General features: G+C 38.0%; 1 protein-coding gene across 1 annotated transcript in view; it reads right to left on the bottom strand.

Annotated features, from left to right (window-relative positions):
* Positions 1-22,137, bottom strand: part of cdh7a (cadherin 7a) — a 213,835-nt gene that overhangs the window by 91,453 nt on the left and 100,245 nt on the right. The window contains exon 3 of the mRNA XM_055230084.1: positions 5,193-5,312. Within this exon, the coding sequence (XP_055086059.1) occupies positions 5,193-5,312 (120 nt within the window). The remainder of the gene's footprint in view (positions 1-5,192; positions 5,313-22,137) is intronic.

Below are 22,137 nucleotides of genomic sequence, written 5' to 3' on the forward strand. Positions count from 1 at the left end.
AGTATTATGTTTAATGAATGCAGAAGAGAAAAGTTATAAAAACTGAAACATCAAAAATATGTAGAATAAGAATAGCATACCTTGTGTTCCTCAAATCACTAAATCTGATAATAAAACTTGGTTATTCCCAACATTATTAATTGCCCCTTTCTCACCCCAAAACGTAGCTTTTAAGTAACCCCAAGAAACTTTACATCAAAGCACTGCACTTTCCCAGTGGAATTGTCAGCCCTTCAAGTGTATCCACCAGCAACTTAGCAAGTTCTTCTTTTTTCCTTATTTGGAGCATTGGAAACATGTAAACCCAACCACCTCCCAAAATAAATAATGAAACAAAATATACAAAAAAACACAGAAATATTTACTAATGAAAGCTACAGCGGGTGGGTTCATTAGAGGAAAGTCTGTTCAACGTGGAAAACAACATTTGGAGACCGGGATGCTGCGGAACAGAGCGACTATAAGAATGCACTATATGATAATTGCTATTTTAATTTGAAGTGTGCAGGATATGCCATTGTTTTTGTAGGGTTGTTCATTTTCTTTTATACTAATGGAGTGTTTGCTTGATAGTTTTGTATCAGAGGTTGCTTTTTTTGACAATACAGTAAAGTAGTGTTAAAGGACTACAATGCATAACAAAATATAACAAGGTAATTATACTGCGTAACTTAAGTAATGATCTGTAACTAGTATTCAACGTCGCCATCTGCTGCCATCTTTAGAGCTGAGCGATTTGGGGGAAGCGATTGCAATTTTTCTGACGAATATTGCGATTGCCATTAGATTTGCAATTTATGTTTTAATAATAAGATTCTGTTCAAAGGTTTTTTTTTAAACTTGATCAGAAGGATTGACAAAAAGATTGAAATATGAACTGACAACATAATAAAATAATCACATTTCAGAACATGTTGTTGCAAATCTAAGCTACAGTATTAGTAGTTTTTATGCAGAATAAGACAGAATGTTTTGTTGTTTGTGGAGGAAATGATGGTAAGCCTTTGTGGTTTGCTAATTGTGTCTATTCAAATTCTGATTTCAGTCCGATTAATCTTGCGTTCCTAGGCATCACATTCATATCAGAGTTGTTCACAAAGCATTCTTGTTACTCCTCAAAAAATCTATTTTATTGGCGCTAGTAGTATTTATTATCAATCTGAAATGGCTCCTGTCGGTATCATTCTGACATACTTTGATAATTAAAGAGCCCATATTATGTGGTATTGTGATCCATGTTTCCTCATCACAAACAGACCTGGAGTTATGTTTTCTTTCATTCACACATGTTTAACACACAAACCCTGCATATTTAGGCTGAGTTCTTCTCTCAAACAAAAATAACTCTGTTCCACCTTGTGATGTCATGTGGTAATACTGTGTTTTTAAACTCCATACACCTTCGCTAGAATCATTTGGATGATTTCAGCCCTGGAATTGCCAATCTGTACTGTGCAAAAGATAAAAGGAGCTGTTACTTTGAAAACTACCACTTCATGACATCACAAAGTGGCACAGAACATTTTTTGAGCTTGAGCTTTGGAGATATAGTCAGACTAATGATAAATGGATACTCGAACATGTGTGAATGAAACGAAACGCAACTCCAGGTCTGTTTCTGAGGAGATAACAACGTTCTGATATGGCTTAAAGCTCACAAGAGACGATTTTGTGTAATATAGGACCTTTAAACAATAGTTTTTGGCCGAATAAACGTGTAACATCATACCTTATGTTTCTAACACTTGGTACCTCGTTAGCAACTATCAATAACATGTTTTCTACTCCAAACCAAAATCTGTGTGTTTTCGAACGGATCAATCGAGAGTAAGAGTACACCGATTCAGCTTTTTCAGTTATGATATTGTTTTTGATACTATAGCTTTAAGTACCTGCCAATACCTGATATCGACCCATTAATTTCCATGAAACAAAAATAAAAAATAAGACAAAACTTATCCAAATGTTTTATGTAGGTGTTATTTATCCCTCAAATAACTATAGAACAGCTTTGTATAGATAACAGTTCCAACATCATGAGCCATTCTGGGCCAACTATCACCTGTAAATATGATGTAATGTGTCTTATTACATTGATTTATATGTCCAAGCAGGATATTTGGATATTTAGATGAACAAATATTTGGAAGCTGATATCTGAACCAGCTATTTTTTTCATTATAGGCGTTGATATCCAGTACCAGTATTGTTGGAAACCATGCAAATTAGATTCTTGTGAGTTTGAAACCCCAAACCTTGTGACAATCCAGCTTGTAGCGTAAGGTTACTATTATGGTATATGATTATTTTCTTACTTATTTGTCTATAATTGTTATGTACTGTTTGTCCCCCTACAGTCTTGTGTACAAAAACAACCTCAAATGTTACTTCTTCCCTTAAATTGGACAGTTTCTTCTTATTTTTAGAGTGTGTTTGCCTGGCCTCAGAACTCTGCAATGCGGCGTCTCTCCACTTCATGAATTAGGAGTGCTTTTCCTCAAGTCCCCACTGTCTTGTGTGTGTGTGCGCCATGGAAACATTAGGAGGATATTATGGGATGGATGCTCGTGTCCCCCCTGCGTGCGAATGCTTTGGCGTGGAGTGTCCGGACCACGGCGGGGCAGTGGCTAATGAGGCGTCTACGGCAAGCGTGAGAGATCAAAACGCCCCGAGACTTAACAAACTGTCTGGCCTCTTCGTTTGTGGCGCATTCCGACTATTTCCACGGCTGCATTATGACTTCCTCTCAGATTTAATAAGCCCAGATACATTTTATGGCGTTTAATTGTCTGTACTTATCACTCCTGCGCTCAACGTTCAAATCAATAAAAGTGGTATTTTGGCAGATGCTTAGGAGTGAGTATTTAATGTTTGGGGTTTTTACGGATTTTGACTGTCATCCAGAATTGCACTGCTGATACTGAAGTTAAATCTTTTTCGTAGCTTAATCTCTTAATATCAACTTGTCTGCACAGTTATTTAAAAGGACTATTTAGAAGTACAGGGATTGTAGGATTGTGTAGACTATAGGTACAGGTAAACACAAGGTATTTCAACTGAATTGCAGATCTGAAACTACTTTTTTTCCATTGCATTCCTTTTGTTCATTCTGAATCCATTCTGTGTCTCATCAATATTCATCAACAAACTGGAAGTTAAAGGTGCACTGTGTAACTTTTCTGATGGGGAGATCTGACACTTGCTTGCCTCTGTGGAAATTACACTGTTTTGCTTCAAATGTTCCACTGCATGGCATTCATACAGATGCTTTTAATGCTCAAAAATAGCCATAAAAACAAGCATCCTTTGAATTTCCCCTCCATAGAAGTGACCTGTAACCTCACCTGCTTGTCTCCGTGGAGGTAGATAAGTTGAAGAGCGTACTGGCAGTTAGTGCACCCTCCACTAGAAAAATTTCATAGTGCGCAAGTTGTTATTTATTTATTTTTTGCATTGCTGTGAAAAAAATCTCTTGAAAATTCTCACGTTTTCAAGACTGAATAAGATAATATAGAGTGAAGTTACTGTAAAATGACATTCATAGTTCGTTGGTGTAATGCATCATATCTTGCTCTTAGAAACTGTCAGTTAGTTTTTAGATGTATATAAAAGCATACATTTGTCTTAATAGTCACATTGATTTGCTGTGTTTACTGTTGCCTTTTACTGAAACATAATGTGGTTATATAATATTTGTTTATAGTCATGTTCATTCATTAAACGATGGATAATTGTGACAGAAAACATGCCAGCCAAACTATACACTGTGTTTATGTATCAGCTTCTTTCCTTGCTTGTTCCATGGAGGTCTGTCTCCGTATGTATAAGTAGGCGACAGATTTGAGAGTCCCCCATAAATGCCCCAAAAGATAGACAATTCTTACGCCATACTGCAGAACATTCTAGGCAAAAAAAACAAACAAACAAAAAAACAAAACAAAAAAACAGTTCTATGAAGACAAGCAGGTGGTGGACTCTACCAGAAAAGTTGCATCGAGCACTTTTAATTGCTGCAAAATAACATAATATAAATGAGCTTTTCCCATCAAAAAATATGGACAAAACTGGGTTCATACAGTGTGTTTTGTGCTGGTTTGCTGAACATCAAATCTTGAGTAGTTTCAGACAAATATGCATAGTGAAATTGTCACTAGCCAAGTCATTAGCTTTGCGAAAACAAAATTTGGTGAAATCTAAGGCAAAAATAGTATATTGTTAGAACCAGAATTTTAAAATATTGCTAAAAGAGTTGAGTTTCATTAATCTTTCTTGCCTAAAGAAGTTTGTTTTTGATTGATGCACTCTTATATCACTTAAATTTTTCATGCATTCTTGCTGAATCGATGTAATTATGTTTTCTTCTACTTAGAGGTGGGAGATAAATCAAAAAATGGATAATATCACAGTTGCTGTTTTAGAAATATGCAGAATTAGAATTAGCTATAAATAAATCTAAAACAATTACCTCAAAAAGAGACAGAAATGCAGGGGTCTTGAATGGGTCTGCCACCACTGTCTAAAACACCACATTTGGCCCTTTAAAGCCTGCAGTGCAGCTCTTTGCACTTTGATTGAGAAAACAAATACAGTTTAGGAAAAAAATAAACTTTGTGTTACTATTTTTGTGTTTGTAGTAAACTAAAGGGCATTTAACTCTAACACCTGAGCCTCCTGACAACGAAACAGTGTATTTAAAGTGATTCAAAAGTCTTTATTTTCTATGAGGTTCTAGTCTAGTACAAATGCTCATGTTTCAAAGGAAGTCCAAGACTGGAATGAAGATTAGCTCAGTTATAAATATTGCACATAAAATGCACCAGAATATTGGAGACATAGCATTTGCTTTCTGTGGGAGAACCCCCAGACCCCCTACACTTACAATAGACTTAATTTTAATTTAGTAAGTAAACAAAATTCACTTTATGGTTCTTTCAGGTTTTGTGCAAGACTCGAACCTCAACAAAGACATTTACAGGCACAATTTTACGAGATTATCATTATCGAGATTATGTAAAAAATAAATAATATTTTTTGTTAATATCTCCCTTCCCTACTTACACTATAGTTTTAATCATGTTTGACACAGCACGTCAATAGAACAAACTTTTTCTGACTTTAATCTTGACTTGACTGACATTTGAAAACATAAAAACTTGTACATTTCATTATTTATTCAAACCATGCCCACGTACCCGTCTTGGGCTCCACAGAGAAGTACGGCTGTCCATGAATGATGCTGTAGACCACCCTGGCGCTGTTCCCGTAGGTGGGGTCGTCCGCATCTGTGGCTGCCACTTGCACCACCATGGTTCCTGCAGGGAGACAGCCCTTCATTAGTTTCCACGGCAACACGCCACAGTCGAGTCAAACAGAGCTAAATGCGGAGGGAGTTGTCATATCAACAAGCCGCGTGACCCATTCAGTGTGAAGGAGCAGAAAATGGGGGACAAGAAAGAAAAGTCCTTTTGAGAGAAGAAATTGAGTGTGGTTTGAACTATTAGAGTCATCAGTCGGTCAATTTTACCTCAACAATGCATCATTTTTTACAACACAATATAAAAAATGTCACACTTTGTCCTGTTTTTTAATTGGGTTGTGAAAGTAAGCAAGAGGCTACATCAAATGTGCTTTGTGTGATTTGAGCAAAAGTTCAAAATGGAGTTTCCAACAGGTCAAGACACATAAAGATGCTTTTGTGTTGCTTTTTATCGAGTCAAGTCTATCCAATTTATTTTTCTCTATGAGGCAAGGTTAAAAGAAAAAAAGTAGATTGAATTTGATTTAGTTTTGATAGCAGAGGATTATAGGTAAAAGATTTATGGATTGGAAAGAAAAGTACAGGCATGTCATTCTACTCATACTACAGCAGCAGAACCATCAATCTCCTCAACCTCTCGATTGCCTCTTTTTCACCTCCACAATTGTTAAAGCAAAGGGAGAAGATAATTTCCCTTACATCCCCACTCGTTCATTGCATAGTAACTATTTATTGCACCTCACTAACATGAGTCTTACACCTCTATGATTCATGATTAAAAAGACAAAAAATATATACATCAAATCAAACAAATCAAAATACATAAGTTAGATACAGATAAACGAGGCTGAGTACAGATGAACCATCACCGCCAGCAACTACCAGGAAGGAAACAATGGAGATCCAACGGAGATAAACCAATATTAGTTAAAAGTTAAAAACTACAAAATAATAATAATAATAATAATAATAATAATAATAATAATAATAATAATAATAATAATAAAAGGACTGTAAAATAAATAATAAATTTAAAAAATATATAAATAAATAATAAATTACTTAATAAACAAATAAAACAATAAATATGAATCAAAAGCTAAGTTAAAAAGGTAGGTCTTAAAAACATGAACATTCTCTGTGGCCCTGAGGTTCTCTGGCAGGCTGTTCCATAGATGAGGACCATATCGCTGGAAAGACGTCTCTCCGTCAGTGTTTATCCTGACTTTGGCACCTGCCTCCGGAGAAACACAGGGTCACCGTGGGTTCACACGGTAAAAGCAGTTCTGAAAGTTAACAAGACCAAGACCATTAAGCCATTTAAAAACCAGTAAAAGAACTTTATAAATTGACCCTGAGACACACGGAGAGAGTCAATGCAGTGATTTTAAAACCGGTGTAATGTGGTCCCGCCTTCTGGTCTTGTGTAATATGGCACATGTGGGACTGATTTTAGGAGTTTGGTTTTAATTGTGTTTTTAGTGTCTTTTTAAATTGCATGATCGTTCCACAGCTTGTCGTCATAGCAACCCACCACATGACTGATGGCGCCAACCAACAGTGACTTGCAATCAACATACCTGCACTGGGGTGAGTATTTGGTATAAACGGGCGGGAGGTAGAAAGAGGAAAGGAGAAAGAGAGATGAGGCAGGGGAGGAAAAGATGGTCTCAGTCGTGAAGTGACACTATGGCTGGGATCGGTGCTGGCCCAGGTTGCTTGTGAAAGAAGACGACTGAGACACAGCCGCACTTGGGCTTCCAGTTCTTTATCCACGCTTGTTTTAGACAGTTTGACCCTTTATGCCAGGCCATTTTAGTCAGTTTTTATCCATTGTCCATTTTTTTTTACTGTTTCATGTTTTAATATGTGGTTTTATCATATTAAACTGTTTTTTATCTTCTTTTTTAACATGGTGTTGGTGCAGGGAGTTCCAGATGGTGGGAGCAGCACGTACTGGAGTCTATAGTTTGAAAGGTGAACTGTAAAGCAGGATATTGCAATGGTTGTGGCGAGAGGTGACACAAGCAAGAATGAAGGTTGGGGATGGGCGGAGGCGAGCGATGATAGAAGACAGTTTTGGTGATGCATTTTATGTGATGTTCATAGAAGAGAGTCTGATCAAAGATGATGCCAGGGTTGTGGAGGTGGGAGGAGGAGGATACTGAGGAGCCGTCAAGTTTGGTGAGTGTTTTGGGACCAATGATGATTATTTTCATTTTGTCACAGTTGAGCCGGAGGAAGCCAGATCGTTGCCAGGACTTTATTTCAGAGATGCAGTTTGTGAGGAGTGAGTGCGTGGCTGGGATTATTGATTTGGTGACAGGTAGAGTTGTATATCATCGCAAAACAGTGGAATTGAAGGCCGCGTACTATGTGACCGAAGGGTGGAGGATGTAGGGTATGAAGAGGAGAGGGCCGAGAACTGAGCCTTGAGGGACACCTTGAGTGAGTGGAGCGGAGGGGGAATCGAAGTGGTTGATGTGGATGGACTGGTATCTGTCGGTGAGGTAGGAAGTGAACCAGAAGACGGTGCTGTCAGTAAAGTTAAAGGTGGTCTGCAGGCGGGAGAAGAGAATGGAGTGGTTGATGATGTCAAAGGCGGCGTTGACGTCCAGGAGGATAAGGATGTTGAGGTTGCCAGAGTTGGAGGAGAGCAGGAGGTTGTTGGTGATGTGGTGAGAGTGCAAACCAGACTGAAAGTATTCAAATAGCTTACTGGGGGTGAGATTTCAGTTTGATGAGTTTGGAGAGAAATAGGAGGTTAGAGATGGGTCTGTAGTTGTTGGTGACGTTTGTAATTGTAAGTAATTTAAACAAGATTAAAACCAGCAGATAGAGTTCACATAAGGTATTATTTTAAGTTACACAATGAGAAAGACCAAGGTCAAGATGTCAAAAATATTTAGGGATGTATAAAATAAAGGTACATTTGAGTCCAAATTGATTACTCACTATTCCAAACAACTTGACCTTAAATCAGTCAATATTGCAAGTGAAATACCGACAAAAAAGTAACTCTAGTATTAGTCTTTTAACTACAGTACCAAATTATGTAGCAGCTAAAACTATCGATTGCCATTCCAGTCAGACTGGAACACCCACATCCATTTCAAAGTTCCGATTATAGCCTGCTAAGTATTCAAGTTTCTCTTTCGGCATCTAATCGCGCCTTCTGTCTGTCTTTGTCACCATTTAGCATCATCATTTCTCCTCGCCTTAAAACACTGCCAAAATAATACATTTCCTTGTCACTGACACATTCTGCCCTGGGATAAAAATGCATCTCCGATTTTTTTCCCCCCAGACGTCACTATTGTTTCCATTTGCCTCCCGCTGATCACTTCGCACTATCTTTTCCGCTAACGTCAATCTGTTGATTTCAATTCTGTGGGGGAATAGCTTATGCGTCCCATCTGTGCATGCCAAAAGGGAGAGCGGTGCCCCCTCCATCAACAGACCACCGACACCTAAAAAAGACAAAGTGTGTGGCGTTGTAACAGAGCCTAAAGTAAGAGCGTTCGGAAAGAGTGAAGGAGAGAGAGGGGAGACTTGTCCCGCAGCGGTGGCAGAGAGTGGAGGACGGTGTGTTTAACTGGGAAGCTAATTAGTGTTTAACAGTGAACTTTAAATAAAGGTACAGGTCAAATTTAAGTGCAGGTGAGGACAGCACTGGAGTAAATGCACCTTAATGTACTGTAAATTATTAATATACAAAAATAATTACAAAAATACTATTGCAATTAATTCTGTTCTTTCTGTCATTAGTCACTTTTTCAAATTTCTTTAATGAGGCATTTTACCTTTACTCTAAACTCAAATAATATGGCTAAAAATATGCTATTGAATAGACTACATCCATGTAACTGACACTCATTAAAAAGAGGAAATAGTGGCACAGGCTGTCACCAATTACCTTCCTACCAAAGTGTGGCCAGTTCTGATCTCACCTGAACCACATACTGTAGTTGTATTCCTAATAAAGCTAAGTTTCAAGTAACTATGAGATAAGGAGGGCATCAGGCATGAAAGTAAATACCAATTACATTTTTAATAAATATTTGTCCTTGGAGAGAGTTGGCACTATATCTGAGTTTAGGCCACTTTTGATTTTGGCAATTCTCTTCAAATTATCACTGCTTCCTAATTTCCATAGCCTAGGTTACAGCTCTAAAGGTATAGCAGACGTTTAGTTTCAGAATAATGAAAATTTTGCACCGTTGCCATAGCAATTAACCATTTTAAAAGAGAAAAAGTCCTTGAAATGTTGCACATAACAGCACATTGAAACCCATGAATATCCTTGCAGCGCTGTACTTAAATTTCCAATTCAAAAGAGTCTTCGCAACTCAAGATTCATTTTACTTCAACTATTGAAAAGTAAAAATTCGAGGATCTCCTACTTGATGTTAATATTTGGGTGATAGACGCACAGATGGTACGCTGAGTGCATGTAGAGTGGAAGGAAGCTCTGGCGATGAGCAGACTTGTGTCTGATGTGGCTGGGACATGTTGCATCTTGTTTACCAGGTTCTCTCACATATTTTACTATGTAAGCGAACAAGCTGGTCTAATAGTATGCACGGCGGCCTGCTGTTTGGGCTTCTGCAAATGTGCACTGACATGATTTTAAAGTGCCTAAGACCCGTTAGACACCTCATTTTACTAAAACATTCATGTTAAAAAAATATGCTAATGGCATAAGTCTAAATCAACTTAAAATTGTAACGTTTCTGCTGTGTAACTTTTTTCTTTCTTAGCTATTGTTTTGCCTGTAATGCGCAACAGTATGGCATTAAACATACATATCTCCATGGAGACAGATTACAGGTCTGATCTATGGACAGACTATCCTGCTCATAAAAATAATGAGTTTTTCAAGGGATCCATCCATTTTCTTCCACTTATCCGGTGCCGGGTCACAGGGGCAGAAGTCTAAGCAGGAACTCCCCGACTTCCCTCATCCCCGGACAATTCATCCAGCTCCTCCGGTGGGACCCCAAGACGTTCCCAGGCCCCTTCAATTGAATATATCGGTTTAATACCATACTGTGGAACATTCCAGACAAAGCATCAGTGCCTTCTCTCCAGAAATGAAAAGTTACATCGTGCGCAATTAGATTAAATGTAAAAACATAAAATTTGATGAATGCAACTTTTTTTATTTATTAGTCACTGAAGTGGTCATTTTGTTTTAATTACTTACGTTGCTCCTAAAACTCCAACACACCGAGTCAAACACCACGTTGTTCTAGAAATAAAAATGAAATCACCAGCTGATAGTAGGATGTCCTTGAATGATTAGCGTAACTGCTTTCACGCTATAATAGAGAAATGAGGAGAGGAATCTAAATTTCACTTGACTTCAAACAAGACTGACAATAGATATATGCCTGGTGACTACATGGCACTGTAGCTCCACAGAAAAATACAATCCTACAAGTTTTATAGTACTGAATTATTGTATTGAGTAACTTTTGGAACAAATTTGTCCTCCAGAGAGTAGTTAAATTCTTTTATGCTTTGTATTTGAGTTATATTATTTACAGTAACGATTATGATACTACTACCGTTTTCTCAAGCCCCTGAAGAAGAAAGACTTTGTAGTTTATGTGAGTTGGGAGAAGTGTAAAGTGAAGCTCATTTTTTGTTGTATTGTCCATTTTATGACAAATTTAGAAATCCTTTATTTGATGAAATGTTCACCCAATGCCCTGATATGTTCTAGTGTAACGAGATGAAATGGTTGTTTAATTCTAATGTTTATAAGTTGGATTCATTTCTTTGGAAAACCTGGAAGAAGCAGCAGATGAGTTTGTTTAAATGAGTTTATTGGTTTTGTAACACACGTTTGGCCTATTGTATTTTGTTAATGGTGTCTTATAAGCCTATTAAAGGGCTCGGCTTTTTTTTTTGTACACAAGACACAATAATAAAAAAAAAATAGAGTAAAGATTTTGCTATCAGATAATTTTTTTTATTTTCTTTTTATTATTATTATTTTTTTTTGTATATCTTTAAAGCTGGGGTACCTAATTTTCTAACTCATCCCTAGCTAATGTTCGATAATCAGGAAATCCGGTACAGGCGTCTTTAAAAGGAGAATGTGTATGTGTATAAGTGTGTGATTTTATACTCCCTTTGTCACCATTAAAACATGTATATGTTCCACTATAGGCTAATGCGTGTGACCTGGGGCAGTCTCTGGTGCAGTTGAGCCCTTTGGTTCTGTCTGATGGATGGATTCACGGCACAGGGTGACTTTCCCCACAGGCAGCTTTAAGGGGAAATGGAGAATTCATTAATTAATATGTATAAGCTGGTGCAGGCTAAAGGTATTCTATTATATTGTATTCAAAGGTAAGCTGTGCACCAATCATTCTCTCTGGTTTTAATGTGAACATGTTTTTATTTTTGTATATTTATGCTTTTTTTAATATGATGAAAAGTGGCATTGACAGACCTGGGTTTTGTTTTTGTTTTTTTTGTATCTTTTACTCATGAAAAATTGCTTTCTAATTGCAAATATGAAACAGGCTATACTGTATTAGTGAAGTCAAGTCTAAAATATTAAACCTAGACAATGAGAGTTAGTAAACAGGTTTTACTACTATGAGATATACAAGTTGCAGTATCATCAGTGTCCCAATAATTGACCCTATTCATGGGTTGCAACTTCTTGTTTGAGTACTTTTTACCATTTTTTATCATTTTGAACTCATGAATATTACACTACTTTCAATAAGCACAATTTCTGTACCTGCACAAAATAGGCCTTAAAGGGGCATTATGTAATGTTTTTGGTTGAGGGTCTACCTCCTGCTCGTCTCCGTGTAGATCTTTTTTTACCTGGAATTTTCCATGGTACAGAATTAAACGTATCTATCTCCATGGCAACAAGCAAATGGTCCACCAAGTTACAGCTCAATCTGCGGAGAGCCGACCCCACTCAATGTATATTTTTCTAATTGTAACTGAATAAATATACAATAGATAAGTTTAATGCCATACTGTGAAACATTCCATGCAAAACAATAACATCTCAATGTAGACAAACCAGTTGCATACTCTCCACGAGGAAAGTGACATAGTGTACTGCGCCACCTGTTTGTCTCCATTATTTTGCCAGGAATGTACCGTATGGCATTATCTATCCATTTTCTTATGACATTCAACTTATTTATACTGTGTGTTTACTCTGTAGTGGTTACAAAGACATGCACCTTTCTTCTCTCTCCTTTTCAAAGTGTTTCGAAGAGTAATAGTTGGACAGTGTGTTACCGTAAACACCTCGGGCGCATTTGTGGAGAAGTGTGGCACCACTGGCATTTGGACCGTCCATATATTCAACACGGAGCAAACGTGGTTGAAATATACAGCGCACCGAAGGCTGATTTTATTACTGCTATTTTCTCCAAGGTGCCGTGAGATAGTTATTTGTGGACAACAGAAGCACAGTTTTAACAGGAATGACAAGATGCAGTCGACTTTACAATCGTTTTCATTGCAATAATATTAGTAGAGTAAATTGTCTTAAAATGTCAAAGCTCTTGCTAAAAATTAAAGGAGCTAGCAGAGTGTGGCCATCAAGAAACTGTGTAAGTAATTGTGTGTGTGTGTGTTAGTGTTGGTCGGACGGGCTGATGGCGCAGATTGGCCACCTCGCTTCTGTCATTCTGCTCCAAGACAGCTCTGGTTACAGTAGTAGCTTACAACTGCAGAATGTGGAACAAATAATGCACAAAATTAAATGAAAGTAATTTTTTGAGCATCTGGAAACACGCTATATAAGACAGTATTATTTATTATTAATACTGTTCCAATAAAAAACCCTGTAAGGTAGACGTTTGTCATTCTTGTGTCGGCCGTGCTGAAATAACTATCTCACGGCAGCTTAGAGGAAATAACAGTAATAAAATCAGCCTTCAGTGCGTCGTATATTTCAACCACGTTCCTCTGTGTTGAATATGTCGACACTCCAAATGCCAGTGGTGTTTACAGTAGCACAGTATCGAATTATTACTCTTGGAAATGGACAGAAAAGTAAGTTGCATGATGTTTTTGAAGGTGTTTCTGTAAGTGTAAGTGTGAGTGAACGCGTGACATAGATGAGTCATATGATGGAAAATTTCAGGCAAGGCAATAACATCCCCATGGAGACAAACAAATGACATAAGATCCACCCGAAAAGTTACATAGTGCACCTTTTTTTCCATGTATGTGAGCAAGATTTACCCCAGTACAGATGTATTGTATAAGCGGCTCTTGATAAGTCCACTGTGTACCATCAGTTTCTACATATGAAGTGTTTAATTGTTCGATAATCACGAAGTGCACTGTTAGCAGGCGAGCTGTTTTTAGCTTTACCGTGGCTGTAAACTCCGCTCTGTTTGAAAGTTGTGAAAAGCACTTATAAACTCATCCTCGTGAATAATTAGCAAATGCATTCTGAACATGCTAAGTGAGGAAAACGTTTTAAAACCACCACAAAAAAGCTTAAAATGAACTAGTTCTATTTGTCACATTTTTAAGATGACGTAAACATCACTGGTTGAGTGTCAGATCCACTGATCCGCAGGTTGGTGGTGCAATTCCAGCTCCCACAGATGAATGCAGTCGATGGGCAAGACACTTAACCCACCTCGCCCCCAGTGTCTGTGTACACTGGTGTATGAATGTGTGTGTGAATGGATGAGTGGTTCCTTGAAAGTGCTTTGATTGCCTGAAGGTAGAAAAGCGCTATATAAAAATGTGACTGTTTACCATGACCGTTTACAGTTCCTTTAAGTAATTTCTTGATGACTACACCACATGCTCACTCTTACCTTTAGGTTTTTAGTTTTACTGTCAGCAACATGGCCAAACCTTGACATTTTAACACCATTTACAATACTAATATTATTGTAAGGAAAAACCTGGTAAAGCAGACGGCGTTTTGTCATTCTGTCCCCGCAGTGTTTACAGTAACACGCTGTCGAACTATTACTCTCCAAAACGCGTCTAAGAGAGAGAAAAGAAAGCTAACGTTGGTCGGAGTTTTGCTGCGCTTTTAAGACCGACGTGTCTGTCCCCAAAAGCTCCTTCAAAATGGCTTTTTCAGACTGGGTTGACAAGTGACAAGCGTTGTTCCCGGTCTTAAGTATTGTCCTCTCCCACTCTCCCTCTGAGACGCAATAACACGTCTGACAGTCATCGCAGTTGCAGAGCCCGCCTTGAAATCCATCCACGGCAGTATAGAGGTGCCTCGAGCTGACAGACGAATCGGGAGGTAAGGTGTGTATGCTGGGTGGAGGAGTGAACATCAGTGATAATGTGGGCAGTTTGGTTCTAATATGCAGTGTCAAATCATATCGGAACAATAATAGGATGGAGATGGACTCTAAGTCGTATGGAAAACAAAGAACTTTTGACAGTCAATAACAGAAGCAAAGTTATTTTCTAAAAAAAAAAACCAAAACAAAAAAAAGCTGGCTGTGTGACGACCTCATTTCAGCTACTGTTGTTGTCTTCTTGCCAAGGATTGTGTATTGACCTTATTCCGCAACACACGCTTTTGTCGTAAATGCTACTAAACGTGCTTTCTTTGTGGTGGCGCTTCCAGTTAAGCCAAAATCTCATTAATTTCAATGGAGAATTTGCCGCTAAAATATGATATAAGTAGGTTAATTTGTGTAAAATGTTCAGTGTTCATGTGCAACGACAAGTCAACAGTGCTCTGATTCTCTGGGAGGCTTGAAAACTGTTTTGTAGTCCCTATAGAACTTATTTGCTATCAAGATCAGCAGCCCCATACAAAATAATACAACCCGAATGATGATGGCAGCACCCGCGGCAACTTCCAAAATAAGGTGAATATGATGATGGGAGTTGAGAAAAGCAGAAGAGAGACAGTGTCAGGGCGGATCTAGGATTTTTTTTCTTGAATATGTAATATGCATCTAGTCAATATCTCAAAATGACGGTATGGAGGTCATCCCCCAGGAAAATTATGATGAATTACATCTTATCTACTGGATTCTGGTGCTTTTTAGATGTGATGTTTTAGGCCTATACACTTTTCAAATGGTTGCTTGAACTTTTTCCCTCCACTTTGTATAGCCAATTTAACCAAATACGCTTTTTTTTAATCTGGGGCTTTACACAGACTGAAGCAACATTGCAAATAAACTAATGTAGCCTACTATTTTTAATCAGGTCTAATGCAACTGCTATTATTGTTAGTTAAGTTCACCAGCCCAGCAAAGACAAGCATCTGCTCCCTTCTGCTTTTCTCACTGTGTGACGCAAACTCACTCTCCAAACTTCTTGAACTCTAGGTTTTCATCATGTAAAGATGTTTTTCTTGGATTATAGAATTCTTTTGTGGGGTCAAAATGGATCAAAATCGCGTCCCTGTTCCATGTGCTGTTTTATCTAGGACTTTTTTTTACCTTCTACCTCCTGTCTGCACACCACTAGAGTCTCAATCGCTTTGTTTCAAGAGGTCTAGATTACAATACAACAATGCAACGATGATGATAGTCCTTAGAGCAGTTGATGCCCTATACCTGCGTTAAGTGAGTGCTGGTTCAAACTCATAGAGAGGCGGCCGGCACGGTGGTTAATCGGACTGTAGGGTGAGCCGGTGCCACCCTCTGTCACCCTGATGGCTCTGCATATGGACAGTATGGGAGTAAAATCAAAAGCAGTATTTTTCAGTCTGGCCCAGAGCAGCTGTGGCAAAAAAAAGTAATTTACCACCACTTGTGTGACTTATGAGTTCGTCAGTAATACCCATGAAGCAAGTTTGATTCTCAGAAGTGTCTCCTTTCCCCTTTCCACTAACCCGAATTATTCACTTGGTCACACATACAGTATAAACATGGTCACATCTTGGCCTAGGACAAAACAACAACGTACAACAGCCAAATCCGTAATTGAACCACCATTGTTTGAGTTCATGGGCAACCGCTCCACCCACTGCACCATTGTCGAACAAAAATACCTCCAAACCAACAAAGTGGCAGTAAATATAACCTTATCCAAACAGCACGACACATGAGGTACTAAAGGACATGAAAAATGATCCACATCCATAAAAAACATCACCAGCCCCGTCATAACTCTTATTTTAGTGTAAGTTTAGACGCTGGTCACTGGCGCTCCAACGCAGACGCCGCCAGACGCCTCCTCTCTGGTGAAATCATCAACAACGGACCGTGTGGAAATAACCTTGAATTATAAAGCACAATATTTAGCCACAATTGATCAAACGAGCCAGCCGCAGGGATATTTCATTTTAACTGCCGATTGTTCCATCCCCCGTCGCACCCGTCCAGTCTCCTGACACAACGTAGCGTCTTTACAAGTTAGCGGTATTTTACTCGGTGCCAAACGTGCTAATAAAAATCCCACTTTCCGAACAGAAGACACGCTTTACGGGCTTTTTACAGAATGAAGTGATCGCGGAAATTGAAGATTAGAGTTGAGAGTGTCTACCATAAAGAAAACGTGAATCAAGTTGCGCAGAGGACAGGACAGAGGGATTATATAATTAGCATTCGCCGCTAAACTGTGGTATATTCATCCATGAGTCAAGAATTTAATCCTATATCATTTTCATTGAGTACAATTTCTATACGTTTACAAAATTGGACTTAAAGGGGCACTATGTAACTTTTCAGGAGGTGATATTTCTTTTAGGGGTGGTTCGATATATAGATTATTTGAGATATCGATATTCAATATTTGTCTATTTACTATTACGATAACCGTTATTTGCCAAACTCAATATTAAACTTTTAAAATTTATAGTACAGACTGAATTTATGTTAAGTTATAAAGTTTACAAATTAACTTATCGCTTTTGTAATATCGATATTTTGGTATCAGCTAAATTTAAACAGGTCTGCCAGCCAAATTTACCAGTCAGATCTGTGGAGACTACTCCACAGATGGTAAAAATACATCTTTCAAATTATTGTAATGCTTAATTGAATAAATGTACAATATCGATATGTTTAATGATACTGTGGAACATTCCAGGGAAAACAATAATATCTCCATGGAGACAGGTCGCATAACCATCAGAAAACTTCCATACACTTTCAACGGGAGATCTGCTTTACAGGCGTTTTACAGAATGAAGTGATCGCGGAAGAGTAGAGTTGAGAGCGCTGGCTGTTAAAAAAAAAAAAAAAAACACAAAAAAGAAAAAAAAGTGAATAAACCAGCCCCAGTTGTGCACAATATAATGGACGTGAGGGGGCTCTGAGGAGGAGTTATCGCCTAGAGAACATGAAGGGAAGAAGGACAGTGGGGTTATATGACTAGCTCTTAGTCATGGCACACTATGTAATATGACGGGTACTTTAACGTACCAAGGTCGGAACACAGCTGTGTGCCACAGAGTTCAAACTATGTCATATATATCAGCAAAGCTTTGGCTTTTCATCAAGTTACACTAAAGGAACTCAAATGGGAGTGATCATTTGAGAGCTGTACTCGATGTTTCTTCATGTAATAAAATACAATTATTACCCCACTGTGTGCTGAATTTGACTGCAGACCATTTTATTTTCTGTGAACCAGGAAGTCGGCTGTTAGCATGCTAGACGCTGTTAGCATTATCACTGTGATGCCCAAACTCAGCTCGTGCCTGTGAAAAGTGATATAACCTCATCATGTTGAATAATTTGGTTGCTGGGAATGCATTAAGAAAGTGAATGACTTTGGACCACTGTAGACAGTTTAAAATGAACTAGTTGTGTTTTTTCACATTTATAATATTGTATGAACTGGTAGCTATATTGTGAACAACCAAGATTTTTAATTTTTTTATGTTTTTATTTATTCAAAGTTAAGTGCATCCATGTGGATAAGTGGCACAACTTTGTCAGCAAAAACAGTGGTTAATATATTGGATCAAATACAAAGAATACATCAAATTAAGTTTATCTAATGTCTGCCCTCAAATTGAGTTCACTACTAAGATCTGGATATGTTCCATAGACTGTATATATAAATGGACATAGCTAACCTTCTAGCCGCCACGTTCCAGATAGGAAGTGAGCATGGGCGCACTTCTGACTCCATCAACTCTGGCTCCAATTCACTTTACATTAGAAAAATACTGCAGTGAGCCTCATCATTTTGGGTTTAAAATGTTCATATTAACCCGCCTTATATGATCCTGATGTTTTTATTTCACTATTGTGTCCATAACTCAAGATATGAGCATTAGCAACATGTTTGATTCACAGTGTTGCTAAGCGCCTCCTCCCTGCTAAACCAGCAGTGTCGGCAGAAAAGGGGCGTTACCTTTAACAGCCTCGCTCTGGATTGGCTCTTTGGTTGCTATGATACTTGCGGTCAGAATTCCTAATATGCAACTTGGCTTCAAATGCGCCCCTATAACGTCTCGCCTCGATGAGCTTCATTTGTCTGGATTGATGTTGTTTTTTTCAACTAGAAGACATTTATTTTCTAATTTCTTGCTCAACTGCCCGATGACATTGCTTAATCTGTGAAACCAAATCTTCAAACCAGACAGAAAATTAAAACAAGCAAATAAAATTGGCTTGGGAAAAAGAAAAATAATCACAATTTTCAACACTGTTCTGAATTCAAGTCATCATAACAACTTCTGCTGTTCATAACCATCTTGTGTGAACCAGATAAGACAGAGCACCACCGGAGGATGGTTGTTTCTGCTCCAGCTGCCTGCAACCGGCCCCACCTTTCTTTGCTACCGTGCCTTTTCAACACGTGTCCGTCTTCATCGTGCAGATAGATCAGAGCCTCATATTTCGGATTTATTCATGGGAGCTGAGCACAAAACAGGTTTGTTAATCAATTGTGCATGTCTTGTCTGAGAACATGTCAGCTCCCGGTAATGAAAATAAATGCAGCATGGTTAATGTGAATGGAGACAGGTGACAGCCGTATCCACCTGCCCATAGTGATATAATACAAATGACAATCAAACACACAATGCAAACACGCTATAATGTAATACTACTGTTTGGAGGAATGTGACCTTGTAATATATGTACGTTTTTACAATGTCAGTTCAATTTGCAGTTTATAACCCAACTGAAAACATTTGCAAAAGCTTAGACTGCACTGTAAACAGGCTATACACATTTTTACAATACTTTATAAGGACATATGGTCTGGAACTGTGTTCTGTCACTAGGGTTGCCAACCGTCCTGATTTGGGCAGCTATTTGGCCGGTTTTTATTTGTCCCTTTCGAGACAGCTGGGGTCCCGCATATCAGTCAGGGCCTCATATTCTTGATAGAATAACAGTCCAATCTGCTAAATAACAGGCCACTGGTCTGATTAAAGCCAAAAGGACTGATCTGGATCTCAAAATACTTTCTGAAATCCACTCCACACACTTATACGCAATTGTTTTGAGCAAGTGCTTCACCCACAGTAACAACAGCGCTGATGCACAGAGGTAGTTTAAAAGTATTAGAGATGTGTCATAAAATAATGCAGCTACTCCAGGACAAATTTAGACCAAGAGGACAACGGGACAGCTTTTATTTCAAACAGACTCAGTTGGCTAAGTCAGGATTGTACCAGGGTGGAACTTATTCTATGTTATGGTAATTCAAAAATGATTAAGCATTAATGTTGTTTGGATAATTCAGAAAGAAACAACTATGCAGGGAACTGTGGAAACATCATATTGATTGCACTGATTGTTTTGCTATGTATTTGAGCTTGTGACAGTTAATATAAAGTTGACAATATGATTTGTTAAAAGGGGAACGGGAGCACACTGTTCACACTTCAACAAAACCATGCGTACATCATTTACTTCAAATAAGTTTCGACAGATGGAAAAATATTTTTGAAACGCTCATTAAAACCCCACTAATAACACATTCAGGACTGGTGCAAATGTGGATTTTATTTTTGACAAGAAACCACCAAAGTGTTATAACTCACACATCCAGCTTTAATTTTACATGTGGAGTTAGTAGCTCTAATTACAAGTATACTTGCAAATGGGTGATATGGTGTGGAATGTGTTGATTTGGATTATATAAAACTTATTTGACCCTCAATAAAGGTGAGGAGCTTCACTGTATTTGAAAGAAATATCCAAATTTATAATACACAAATGTTTAATCTTACCATTATTTGTTCGAGACTGGCTCCAGAAACTTGCAAACTTATTCATTTTTATGGCTTGAAAACCTTTCAGCACGTAACAGTCACATCAGTCGGGTTGAATACGTACATCACTTTCTGAAGCTACTTTGAAAACTTAAATTCACTTTTGTTAGAAGATGATAGAAGATGTTGAACTATGTACCAGTTTGTTTCATGTGAATAGGCCCAGTAGTTACTAGATAGTACACATAAACCGGCTCACCAAATATGCAATCAAACCATTAAAAAACGACTACATTTTAAACCATAACCAGACTAGAATGCTGTGAAGTCAGAGTGCAATGCCAAGCCTTAACCAGAAGAAGCCTACTGAGAATGTCCTAACTGCATGTCCAAAGTTTCTACCAAGTAAAGACATTGTAACCTCACTCTCACCTCACAGCAAGAGAGGACTGTGTAGAGTTTTCTCCATCTGCCATCAACCTAAAACATGTACATCAGGCTAGTCCTCCAGCTACGTACTCCTGAGTAATCCTGGTCCTGGTTTAAGATGTGGAAATAGGTCCATGAACACTACAATCTCGTTGTCCACTGCTCCTGATAGGTTGGCCCCAGTGGCACTGATGGATGGGTCAAATGTAGAGGACACATGGTCAAATGAGCACAATAAAGTCTTCCTGATATCTGACCCTAACTGTAATTTGTGTAATGAATATTTTCTTGTAAATTTGTACGACAACTTGAAAGTACGTTTACAACAAGACTGAGAGAAGCGCACCTGAGTAATCCAATATGTCAACACATTACGGGTGTCCAAACCAAAAATGTCATAATATGAAATTTTAATGTTACAATTATTCTGAAAATACACATTGCAATTTTATAATTATTCAAAATTATTGACACCAAAATTCAGTCAAATCCAAATTTTCTTTGACTGAAATATGTAAGAGATCACCATTGTCTATCTATGTATTAGCGTTTTGGAGTATGCACTACTGCTACTACACTACTAAAGTTAAATAAGTCAACAATATATATTTAAAATCCTGAAAGTAGCCACTCTTTGCTTTGTCGACAGCACTGCAGATCCTTGGCCTTCTCTCAATGATCTTCTTGATGAAGTCTCCTGAAATGGTTTTCACTCTAGAGCTGTGCCTTGCCAGAGTCAAGAAATGCCAAAAGTATAAAGCAGCAATCAAAGCAAAGCGTGGCTGTTAAAAAAAAAAAAGATCTAAAACAAGTTTGGAGTCATTTTAAATTGAGTTTTTGTTTACTACATTCCACATATTGATTCATTCATAGTTTTGATGCATTCAGTGAACATCTACAGTGTAAAGAATCTTGCAGAAAAAGAAGAAACATAATTGAAAGCATGTCCAAACTTTTTACTGATACAACTGTCACGATTATAACTGATTCATCTTGACATCCCTAGTGTATACATCCGGTGAAACATGAAATGGAGAACAAAACAAAAAAATTGGAGACCACATTTCACCCTTGGGCCACAATTTGCGCACTGGAACATTGCATTATATTCAAACAATACTCATAAATTCCAACTGTATCGTGTATTTCCTGTCAACAAAACCTACAAAAACACACTAGGAGGTTTTTGTATTGTTCAATTTCATTGTTAGCTAGCTCTGTATTTCACCAACACAATCCAATGATCATTAAGTTTTCATGAGACCCTCGCTGTTTCCTCAAATCAAAACTGGACCCCCGCAATCACAACCACACTTGTTGGAATCACTTAACGCCATAC

The sequence above is a fragment of the Periophthalmus magnuspinnatus genome, chromosome 20 (assembly GCF_009829125.3).
Source record: "Periophthalmus magnuspinnatus isolate fPerMag1 chromosome 20, fPerMag1.2.pri, whole genome shotgun sequence".
Taxonomy (NCBI): domain Eukaryota; kingdom Metazoa; phylum Chordata; class Actinopteri; order Gobiiformes; family Gobiidae; genus Periophthalmus; species Periophthalmus magnuspinnatus.